This window comes from Physeter macrocephalus, chromosome 16, assembly GCF_002837175.3.
Source record: "Physeter macrocephalus isolate SW-GA chromosome 16, ASM283717v5, whole genome shotgun sequence".
NCBI lineage: Eukaryota > Metazoa > Chordata > Mammalia > Artiodactyla > Physeteridae > Physeter > Physeter macrocephalus.
The window spans coordinates 71,720,752-71,732,445 of NC_041229.1; the positions used below are offsets into that span (position 1 = coordinate 71,720,752).

The window sequence follows — 11,694 nt, forward strand, 5'->3', positions numbered from 1 at the left end:
TTTTTTGTGGTATGCAGGCCTCCCTCTGTTGTGGCCTCTCCCGTTGCGGAGCACAGGCTCCGGACGCGCAGGCTCAGCGGCCATGGCTCACGGGACCAGCCGCTCCGCGGCATGTGGGATCCTCCCAGACCGGGGCGCGAACCCGGTTCCCCTGCATCAGCAGGCGGACGCGCAACCACTGCGCCACCAGGGAAGCCCTCTCCTTCTTTCTCTCTGCCCCTCCCATTGATCATGACTTGCTGACCACAGTCCCTGTTGCCTCAGCAGCCATGTCAGGTGGGATGTGACCCCACCCCCCAGCCACAGCTCACTGGACCTGGGATTGGCCCCTTCCCTCAGGACCGCCCACTCAGGTGAGTTGGTCCAATCAGATTCTGCCTCTGGAATCTGGAATTGGGAAATGGTGGTGGAGCTACAGCTGAAAGGTCATCTAGAATTAGGTAGAAGATTGTGATGGCTATGTTTAAGGTGAGCTCTGAGGATGCTGGTGGCGGAGATAGGAAGCCTAAACAGAGAGAGCTGCTCCTCTGAGACACCTTAAATCAGAATCACCTTCCACTTCCACTTCTCAGGAGGCCTGGGAACCCTGTCTCCTCATCTTGGATCCCCATGAGATGCCTATACCGACAGACCCCACTCTCTTCCTTGGAGCCAGCCTGAGAGCATCCCTGGGCCCTGTAACCAGGAGGGCTTTGACTTACTCCCTGCCAGCCCCTTGGAGTTACACTCTCCTGCCTCAAGCCCTTGCCTCCTTCCATGAGGTTTTGCTGGATGTAATTTCATGGATGGAGTGGACCTCCTGCAGCTCCCTTGCTTACATCCTGTCTTGGTGACCTCAGGAAAAACAGCTGTAACCGTGCTGTCTGTGAGAGAAACTGGGGCCTCACACCCTGAGGTGACCCTCTGGGGCTCCAGCCGTCAGCTGCACTTTCTGAAACTGAGTAAAGTCCCTGCCACATGGACTTCATTTTTTGCTTCATGTCCTTCTGCTGAGAAGACACTGAATAGCCCAGCCTGTCTCCTGCTGCCCTAGCCCCCTGCTCCAAGGCAGCCCCTGGCTGTTTGATCACGTCCTTCGTGTCAGTCCCAGATCCCAGATCTGTTTCTCACTCTTGAATAGGGGCCAAAACTTCACGATTTTGAATTTGACAGCCTTGAATCTGCTGCCCAAATCCACAGTCACTCCCATAAGCTGGAAAAGAAGTCTGTTTATTTTATTAATGAGTTCAGAGTAAGATTGTGGCATCAATCTTAGCAGCAATGAGAGCAGGAGAGAGAGAGAGGGTTGGAGAGGGTTGGAGAGGGATAGACCCAAGAGTCAGGTCCTAGCAGAGTTCAAGGGAGAAGTCTCCCAGATTCACAAAGCCAGAGGAATGACAGCTCGCAGGGGCCTCTTTAGAACGGCTAGCTGCTCCCTCCCTCCATGCTGGACTTCAGAGGGGTGGCCCGAAGTGTTCCTATGCAGCCCTACTTCAGGGCCAAAGGGAGTCTGCAATCCCTGGGTGCTGGCTGTGGGTTTCCAGGGTGTCTGCAGGCTGCGGTGGCTCAGCTGGCTCCAGGCATGGTGTCCAGGAGGGTGGGTCCAGAGCTCACTGGCTTCTACGGGTGGGTTTGGTTTCTCCTCTGAACTTCAGAAGAAGGTCCTGTGGAGAAGAGGAACAAAGCAGGAGGGTGCAGGTCTTGTGGGTGCGCACTCAGCCGAGGGCAAGGCCGACGAAAGGGAGCACACCCTGCCCCTTGGAGGCACAAGGCCTTGCTGACCTCTGGATGTCCCTCTTGGTGCAGGCCCCAAGCAGCCACACCCCAGCCATAGCCACGGCACACAGGAGGCCAGGGAGGGCGCAGAAGGGACACCTGGGATGAGGTAGGAGGGGACCAGAAGGCAAAGGCACTGAGGTCCCTCACAGAGCAGATGACAAGTGATAGAAAACAAAGGGCCACTGAGCCCATCCCAGAAGCCACGGCCACAGTTGAGGCCAACTGTCTTGGGAGCATGAGGCCCTAATATTTTGAGAAACTTGCAACAGAAAAGTCAACAAGTCCAGGCTTGGGTCTGCCCCAGATGCTGCCAGCTCTGGGCTTTAGGCCACACCAAACACCAGTTTCACGGCCACCTACCAGCTCTGTCCATGGGCACAGCCCTGTCACAGGGCAGGAAATACATCCCAAAGCTGGGCTCCACTGTGTCCCACAGATAGAGTCCAGAGTCAAGGGAGAGAGAAGGCACAGAGGACAGTTTGGTCTGAGCAGGGCTCAGCCACAGCAGGTCACAACAGGACATGGACAACTCTGATAGGCCAATCCTAGTTCTTTGGACCAGCTTTAATTACCTCTTAATTGCCCTGGCTCTGGCCAAGCATGGCGGCTTTGTGGAGGTCCCAGAGGGTGGGGCTGACAGGGAAGGGGAAACCCAGGCTGTGCTTCCTTTAGGTTCTCCCAGACCACCGTGCCTGGTTTGAGGCACTGCCTGTGCCCAACTGAGAATGGCACTCACTGCTCTATCCTGCTCATTGGGGTGCTATGTGGGACCCAGGGCAGATTCCAAGGGCCGTGGTGAGTCAGGACACCCAGGTCCCAAGCATGCCGCACACTGGGCTCTGCTTGGCTTCCCTGAGCGGGAGGGCCTTTGAGTCCAACAGAATTCCAGCGTCACCAACAGCAGGCCCAGGTGGCACTTCAGGGATGGCGAATCTCCAGATACCAGTCCCAAGAACCTGCCGACAGCATGGGCAGCAGACAGCCACGACGTGCAGCGTGGACAGATGGGGCCCTGCAGCCCGCCTGCCTATTCACCGCGGGGGTTTCCAGGCTCCAGCTGCAGGAGGAACCCATGTCTAAGCATGGGAGCATTGTCTCCAAGGAGCTTTCGGACCGGCTGGGGGCTTTCGGCTGCAGAGGAGGGAAGAGAAGAGCTACATACGCAGAGCAGAGCAGGAAACACAAAACAGGACTTGGTTATTCCAGGCAGAGCTCCACCGAACCTCTCCCTTCACTTGGCTGCTGCCTCAGGTCCTGCCTAGGCCCTGGGTTCCAGAATTAGTTGCTACAAGACCTTGATTTCTCTAAGATGTACACAGGACTCAGCCTCTGCTGGGAGGGGGAGTGGGTAGGCACCGTCATGACAGGCAAGCACAGGGGTGGGGAGGTGATGTGATGAAGTGAGGGTGGGGGACAGTAAGAGGCACACACAGAGGCACAGAGAGAGACAGAGGCAGAGATGGAAAGACAGAGAGAGAGAAAATGGATGCAGGGTGGCAAAGGTGGAGAAGCAGGGACTCAGAGCCAGGGGTGGAGAGAGGCAAGAAAAGGAGAGGTAAGAGAAGAGGGAGAGAGATGAAGGGAAGAGATGCAGAGGAGAGAGATGGATGGGAGAGAGATTGACAGGAAGGAGGGAGGGGAAGGACACAGAGAGAGAGAGAGAGAATGAGATAGAGAGACCCACACAGATACAGAGACAGGAGTGAAACAGACATAGGGCGAGACAGACCATACAGGGAATTGCAGAGAAAGACAGAGACTGGGCCAAGGAAAGCCTGCAGGATGGGACCAAAGCCTATGGTCCTGGCGCCATGAGGGAAAGCAGCTATGTAGCAGGAGGACCCTCCAGAGAGCAAAAGACACAGAAGTCTTTAAACTAGCTGGTGATGGGGCAGGAGATGAAGTTCTGAGTGGGGAATCAGAAATCTGAGGCTGTGTCCCAACTTCACTGTTTACTTGGCCTGAGACCTTGAATCTCTCTGGGCTTCAGTTTTCCACATGGAAAGAAGAATCCGGACAAAACCAACTTGGAGGCGGCTCTTGCAATGCTTGAGAACAGTGACTTAGTTCTAGGCTTGCTCTAGCCTGGGAGCTTTCCAGGATCAATTACTACTAGACTTTGTGTGCTTGGGCCATTCCATTAGGCTGGATGAGGACTGGGTCTGGGCTGGGCTGGGCTGGGAAAAAGTGGCCAAGATCCCGGAGGAGGAGGAGGAAGAAGAGGAGGTAGGGGGCCAGGCACCTGCATACACTTACAGCTCATCGTCATACTCCTTGGGGGGACAGACGGCAACGACAAGGTCGATCCAGTCCTGTGGGGAGAAGCCATGTGACTCTGAGGCATGCTCAGCGGTCAGTGGCATGTCTGCCCCTGACACTCCCTTCCCATGCCTGGGCACCGTGGCCCAGGATCAGCCGGCTGGGGCCTTCTTCCCATGGGGGGGTGGGCCCAGGTGGGGCTGGAGGTCCTCCTGGTGGGGAAGGGCCTCACTGTGCAATCCCATGGTCTGGGGAAGCTTCCAGACTCTGAGGTTTCAGAACCATAGAAGCCAGGGTTGCCAGGTCCTTGAATGACACCAAGTTCCCAAATGCTGATCTGCAGACCCTGGCCAGGCATCAACCTCAGAATCACTTGGGGAATTCCTTAAAATTCTAGATTCATGGACTTGGTGCCTGGAAATCTGAGGTTAGGTCCTGGGAAACGGTATTTTTAACAAAGTTCCTAGGTCATTCTGATGCACAGCCAATTGGGGAATTTCAGGCCTAGCTTTCTGCTCCTAACATTTGAATCCCCTCAATGGCATCACTGCCATCCTTAGCTTGTCCATCATTGTCCATCCCTGGCTTGGGTGTATCCAATACAAATTTTGTGAAATATCACTAGGCCCCTCTACCATGCAATAGCTCCTAATATTGAACTGAAATCTCTCCTCAGGACCTCCCTCCATCCAATCCAATTCTGCCCTCAAGATCACAGAAAACTTTCGCTCCCTCTACCCTGATGCAGCACTTGAGATAGTTAAAGACAGTCATCATGTTACCCGTGAGTCTTCTCTTCTCCACATCCCTTCATGTGGGTCCCAGGCCCATCTGGTCAGCATCCTCGGCACTGAACTTAATACCTCAGGCTCGGCTGCCTGCATACAGTTGCACAAGTTGTGCATTGCACAACATGAGCAAGCACCATTCACACTGTAGTCTGTAAGAGGGCACCCCCTCGGATTGTGCAGTGCACAGCCTGGGAGACCTTATGTGGTGGCCCTGACCCAGGTGGGTGTCTAATGAGCCAGAGCAAACTACCACCAGCCCCTCCTCCATTCTGGGCCCTCTACTTCTGTTAATGCTTTCAAGCACTCTCTTGATTCCTGTTTGGTGTGTACTTAGAGAAGACCTTAACAGTTTTTCTTGGGTGGGTTGCCACATCTGGTCTTCTGGAGTCTATTTGTGTCACTTGTTTTTTGGATTCAAGGTTGGAAACTGACTTTCTGAATTCTATCTTGTCAGATTAAGACCACTGGCTGGATAGGGTATGTGAGTGTCACCCAAGAGTTACCTGGACCTTGGATATCGGCCCTGGGATGGGGCACCCTGACTGTAAGGCCTGGTTGCAGAGGCCAGGGTTTGAGGCAGGCAGGCAAGGGAGAGAAAAAGGGAGGGGGATTGTTCTTACCCCCTGATTCCAGGCCTTCTGCAGGGCAGCCTCAGCCTCAGCCAGGGTGTAGTCCGTCACGATCTTGCCATTGATGGCCATGACCTCATCCCCTTTCACAATGCCACCTGCAGGAAGATAAGGCTGACTGACCAACTGGGCTGTATATGGAAAACGGGGAGTGACTGTAGGGCTGCAGAAGGGGCCTGACTTGGATTCTGAAAGCTCATATGGGCTCAGAAAGCACAAGGGGAAACAATCGACCAGGTTGCTCAAAGGGCACTTCCTTCCCACCTCATCCACACACCCTCACCCCAGCTCAGTAGAATCGGGACACCAGTGATGAATTATTGCCACCCCAGCTTTTGTATGGGCCTCTGATTGCAGAGGGAAGCAGACCTGCATTTCCAGGGGGGTTACCAGAAACACAAGCTAGTTCTATGAGCCGTCCCTCTCTGTGCTCTAGCCGTGCTGGTCGGCTTTAGGTCCCTGAGCAGACTGAGCTCTTTCCTGCCTCAGAGCTTTCACATGCGTTCCATCTGGTGCCCTTGCCCTCGCTCTCTTTCCCTCTTCTTCCAAGTCTGAGATAAAATTCTGAGCTGATTGCAGAGGGAAGCAGACCTGCATTTCCAGGGGGGTTACCAGAAACACAAGCTAGTTCTATGAGCCGTCCCTCTCTGTGCTCTAGCCGTGCTGGTCGGCTTTAGGTCCCTGAGCAGACTGAGCTCTTTCCTGCCTCAGAGCTTTCACATGCGTTCCATCTGGTGCCCTTGCCCTCGCTCTCTTTCCCTCTTTCTCTCTTTTCCCAGAGAGGTCTTCTCTGACTGCCCTCTCAATCGCAAGTAGAACTTTCCTATTATTCTATTAAAGTATCCTAGTCTTTTTCTGCACAGCATTTATCACTATTTGTAACCATATATCTATTTATTGACTGGTGGTCCCTCCTACCAGACTGTCAGCTCCATAAGGGCAGGGATTGTCTTTTTAGTTCACCACTGTATCTCCAGCACTTAACAAAATACCTAGCACAAAATAGGAATTCAATAGATATTTCTTGAATAAATGAGTGATGTTGAAGGTGCTCCTGGATAAGCGGACCTGTGATCTAATAAGTAGTTTGAGAAAAGCTGACGTTATAAGCTTAAACAGAGCTACTCACTGCAGGACTTGTCAGAACCTTGAATATGCTAATATGCCTTGTGGCTCTCCAAGAAATAGATCTAACACACATCTTCAACTTCAGAACCCTTTCTTCTTTTTTTTTTTTTTTTTTTTGAGCAATTTCTCCCAGTTCTGGTGTCCACAGAACATTCTGTGCTATGCTGAAATAGTTTACTCAGGAGCCTTGCAGGCATGAAGGTCCACAGGATTATGATGTGTGTTGCTGAAGATGGTGGCTAGGGTGCCTTAAAACACATGTGTTCCTGGAGAACTTTCACCAGATGCTTGTATGTCCAAAGTAGTGTGGGACTGAACTGTAGACAGCGGTTTTCTCTGGACAGTGGGCCTGGGGAGAGGTAGCTTCCACATTTTCACTTTGTACAAACCCAAGATGCAGCCTCAGGGCCAATTAAGGCAGTGGTTGGGCTGGGGCTTTGTAAGGTGGGGAGGGCCCAGGAAGCCACCCATCCATCCTGGTCCTATTTCCCTGCTAGACATGGCAGACAGGTGGGGCCAGCAACAACCCTTCCCTCAGCTGGCACAGGAAATGAGGACAGAGGTGGAGCGCATTGGCCAGGTGGGCAGCGGTAGACATGGCAGCCGCCTAGCTGAGCAGGCACCCCTTCTATGGCGGAAATGAAGGCTCAAGTGCGGCTGTGAGGGGCCGAGGTCACCAAGGCCCCGGGTGGCAGAGCTGGACTCGCCCTAGCAACCCACAGAAGCCTGGCTGCCAGTGTGCCCAGGTGACTGCCATCACTCCACCTCCTGGCTCAGGCCCACACCCACCCTCCATTCTACCACCTTGGCTTGTGGGAGAGACTCCAACCTAGCGCTGCAGAGAAGGGATCTGACTCCGGGATTCCCTGCTCTGGCCTGCAAAGGTGAGGGGCTCCTCCTTCAAGGGCACCTATTCCTCCACCAAGGACTCAGGAGTACTGAAAGGCTGCCCAGACTTGAAAGAAGAAATCACTAACGGTGGAGTTTCAGACACTGTCACGTGAATGGGTTGATCGTTTGAGGCACGAGTCTGTGCTGGGTCCACAAAGGCTTCACTCATCAGCAGTGGTGTTTTTGTTGGTAAGGGGATCAAGGCAAAGCAAGAGATCATGCCACAGGAGAGACACAGGGTGGGAGGGGGCCCCTGCCCCACTGGGAGGGGGCAGGGCTGCAGAAGGTCCCAAGCAGGGGTGGCACTTGTGCTGGGCAGTAAAGCGAATGACCAAACTGCTTGGGTTCAAGCCCTGCCTCCATCCCTTACTGGCTGTGGGTCCTGAACAAGTATTATACTTAACCTTTCTGTGTCTCAGTTTCCTAAGATGTGAAATGAGAGTGATAACGGTATCTATTGTAAGAATTAAATGAGTTAATACACATGATTACTCAGACACAGGTTATGTGCAGGTACTTAGAATAACATCTGGCACGAGGTTCGTTCTTGACAGATGTTGGTTCTTATCATTATGAAAAGGATGGGTAACGTTTTGATGGTTTCTCTCTTGCCTTTACTTGTGCTGTCCTCTCTGCCTGGAAAGCTCTTTCCCTCCTTTGCAAGGCTAGCATCAACTTATCTTTAAAGGCTCAGCTCAGTATCACCTTTGTAGGGAGCCATCCCAGCAGCCCTCTTTCCCCCGATAGGTTAGGGGCCTCAGGGTTCCCACAGCGTCTCTCCATCCTCTCAGTCCTCTGCCAGCCCACAGCAGACCACACTTTTATCGTCAGCACCTGGCAATTCTGAGGATGTTTTCACCACTAGATGGGGAGACCCCGGAGGGCAAAGTGGTGTCTGGTTTGCTGTGTCCCTGCAGATCCTGGCACTGTCATATGCCTGCAGGTAACATGTGGGACTGATGCATGAGTGGGCGGATCCAGGTGGGAGGGCATTCCTGAGAATGGTCAGCCCACTCCCAGAAGGCTGCTGTTTACTTTCTTGGAGGATCCTGTATAACCATCGCGCCATCCCCAAACCGGGGCACGGCTGGTCCCCACTCACCGTGCCGCTCAGCGGCTCCGCCCTCGTAAACAGCCGAGACGACCACCTTCCCGATCGGGGAGTCCACACCGCCTTCCAGGGCCAGGTCTAAGGCTCCCTCCTGGTGAGAAGAAAACAGGCCTTTGGAGCCAAGGAGACAACAGGTTGTGGGCACCTGGGCACCCAGGAGCCTCTTGTCGGGGCCACAGACAGGGCGGGAGAAGCCATGGGGCGATGGCAGTGCCGGCAGGGAGGAAATGGGGCATGGATGCCAAGCGGGGCCTGGGGGTGTGGTCCTACAATAGGAAGGGGTGTTCCCAAGGAGAAAGAGGAGAGTGGGGATCTGAGGGGTCCCCCAGGAGTCACCTTGAGAGTAGGAGAAACAAGGGACCAAGATGGGAGGGGGCAGGGACAAAGAAGCGTGGTCCCTGCATGACCTCCATGTGCCCGGGTACCTTCTTAATGCGCAGGAGCCGGACATCCTTTCCTACGATCTGCTCCGGGGTGAACTAGAGGGAAAAGACAGTGGGGGTGAAGGATGCCTGCCTGAAGGGTGCAGGGGGTGGGGGCAGGGGGGGGAGGGAAAGCCAGGCACCTGTGGGACGTTGGGCCCCACAGAACACATGGTCAAGGGGACCTTGCACAGCCTCATCCCCATCGGTCTTCAGCTGGAGGTCCCAGGCCCCATGGGGGCCCCATGGACACGCACACACAGAGATCGTTTTTCCCTGGGATTATTGTGAGGACTGGGCGAGAGCATGCCTTGTAAATACACAGCACAGTGTCTGGTATGTAGTTAGTGCTCAGCAAGTGTAACTGTTGCTGTAAACCACACACACACACACACACACACACACACACACACACACACACACACGAGTTCACAATGGAATGCTGTTTGAAAGGAGCCTACACAGGGAAGAACAGCTGGGGCCTCCTTGGGGCTGTTCACACGCCCTGCCTCATCCCAAGGGCCCTCAGAACCCACAGTGCACCAGCATCAAACACACCGTAATCCCCCACCCCCCACTCCTGGGGTTACTCCCCAGGGGAGGAGAGCTATCTCTCACCATGGAGTAGGGGTCAAAGCCTTCCTCGTATTTCCGGAAATCCTGGAAGCAAAGGGAGGGTGTTAGGGCTTCAGAGCAGAGGCCCTTGAGAGTCACTGCAGGAAAGAAGCTTAGGGCGGAGGAAGACGGTGAATGGCTAGGAGGTAGGGGAGAGAGTGGCGGGGTGAGGGGGCAGTTGTGGACTGCATGGGGGATTTGGGGAGGAGGCTGGCAGCCCTGACAGCCAGAGCAGCCCTGCTCGGGAGAAGCGGGAAGCTACGGGAAGCATTTGAAGGACCCTGGCCCTGGACCCTGCACTGTTCCAGAGGGGTGGGCATCTGTGGCTGGCAGGGCACCTGCTGACATCTAGGTGGTCTGGGCAGCCTTGCTGAAGGTCTCATTGCCCACAGCTTCAGGTCTTTTAGGCCCTTTCTCAGTTCCTCCAAGTGCCCACCTGAGGCCAGGTCCAGGCTCTGGGGGTGAAGCCCAGCTTTTCTGCACCCAGTGCTCTGGTCCCAAAGAAGGACAATACTGCTCAAGAGGCTCCCTGGGGAAACCAGTCACAACATGATGGGCATATGGGGAAGGGACATCAGGCACCCAGAGGAAAAGGAGGGCTGTCTGCTTGCCCAGCGCCTGCACTGTCCTTAATGTAAGGCTTATCTAGAAGGTAAGGCTCCCCCCAGAACCTAGCCAGGGGAGGAGGAGGGGGATGCTCAGCTCCGGGGACCTGGCTTGGTGGGAGCTGTGGGAACAATATCCCCAACAATATGCCCTTCTCACCAAGCGAGGTGGTGAGAAGGGAGAAGGGGGAGCAGAGTTGGAAAAGCACTGTCTTTCCAGGAGTCACACACAGAGAGCAGGAGCCCGGGGTCCATGGATTGAGGGGCCAGGCAAGCAAAGCCTCAGTTAGTCCCCACGGGAAGGTGGGAGCAAAGGAGAAGCCCTGTGACAGGTGCCCATGCAGCCTTGCTGGACTGAATGGAGTCACCCACCAGCATACAGTCACCTGGGCCACACCAAGTGTCCCCTGAGGCCTGTGGTTGGCATCACGGGGAGGTCACAGCCTCCCCTATGCCCAGCATGCAGCAACCAAGCTCTGGGCTCAAGACGGGGGCCAGATATCAGCAGACGGATCCCTGGGCATCTGCCTGCCCTGCCTCCTCATTCGTCTTCATCTCCTGGGCTCAACCCCGAAAAGCCTGGGGGTCTCCAGCCTGGCCCAGCTCTGAGGCCACCCCCAGGTCGGTGTGTGGGTGTCAGGGCAGCAGACACAGGAAGGGATGCAGCAAATCCATGGGCAAGGGGAGTCATTAGGCAGGATGTGGAGTCAATTCTCTTTTACGGAGAGAACCTGCCTACCCCTGGCTGTGTCTTCTGGAAAAGTGAGCAGGGCTGGCTATGGGCCTCCCTCTCTCCTTCCCTCTGAGAATCTGCTCTCAGTGACAGGCCGGATGGCAAGGACTTGTGTCTTATGTGAATTTAGATTAGAGACCTATAAGCCACTGTCGTGGGTCGGCCCTTGAAGAGGGAGTCCATCCCTTCGTCCAACAGATGGAGACACTGGGACCCAGAGGGGTGACATTCATGCTCAAGTCACCCCATCAGTGGGCAGTGAGGTGAAGGTCTGACTCCCAGTCTGGGCCCTTGGATTCCTCACCTTCCTGCCTCTCTCTCCTTGAGACCTATTTGTGCCTTGAATAACAAAACCCTTAAATGTCTATTTCATCCTGAGAGGCAGGATGGTGTAGGATTTAGGAGCCCAACTATGGAGGCTGACCTCCCGGGTCAAATTCAAATCCAGGGTCTGACACTAGCTGTGCCATCAAGGGCATGATTCCTAATCTCTCTGCATTGGTTTCTCACCTATAAAATGGAGGTCATAAAAGCACTTACCTCCTAGGTTCTGGTAAAGATTAAAAGAATTAAAGTACGTAAAGTATTTAGAAACAGTGCTTGTCCAGAAGGGAGTGGCATGATATACTTAAAGTGATGAAAGGGAAGAACCTACAACCAAGATTACTCTACCCAGCAAGGATCTCATTCACATTCGATGGAGAAATCAAAAGCTTTACAGACAAGCAAAAGCTAAGAGAATTCAGCACCAC

The 11,694-nt window shown here is 54.3% G+C and overlaps 1 protein-coding gene across 3 annotated transcripts in view; it reads right to left on the reverse strand.

Moving 5' to 3' along the window:
* Window positions 1-1,193: 1,193 nt before the first annotated feature.
* The window catches only part of USH1C (USH1 protein network component harmonin), a 58,561-nt gene continuing 48,060 nt past the window's right edge, over window positions 1,194-11,694 (reverse strand). Inside the window, exons 21-28 of one of the 3 annotated variants that reach the window (XM_024118919.2) lie at window positions 9,608-9,649; window positions 8,993-9,046; window positions 8,559-8,658; window positions 5,429-5,535; window positions 4,972-4,974; window positions 4,015-4,070; window positions 2,495-2,912; window positions 1,199-1,643 (exon numbers count right to left, since the gene is read on the reverse strand). In XM_024118919.2, coding sequence (XP_023974687.1) covers window positions 2,786-2,912; window positions 4,015-4,070; window positions 4,972-4,974; window positions 5,429-5,535; window positions 8,559-8,658; window positions 8,993-9,046; window positions 9,608-9,649 — 489 coding nt within the window. In that variant the 3' untranslated portion in view covers window positions 1,199-1,643; window positions 2,495-2,785. Of the gene's footprint in view, window positions 1,644-2,494; window positions 4,071-4,971; window positions 4,975-5,428; window positions 5,536-8,558; window positions 8,659-8,992; window positions 9,047-9,607; window positions 9,650-11,694 lie in introns of all 3 variants that reach the window. The other 2 variants (XM_024118918.2, XM_055091605.1) reach the window with 2 other exon arrangements.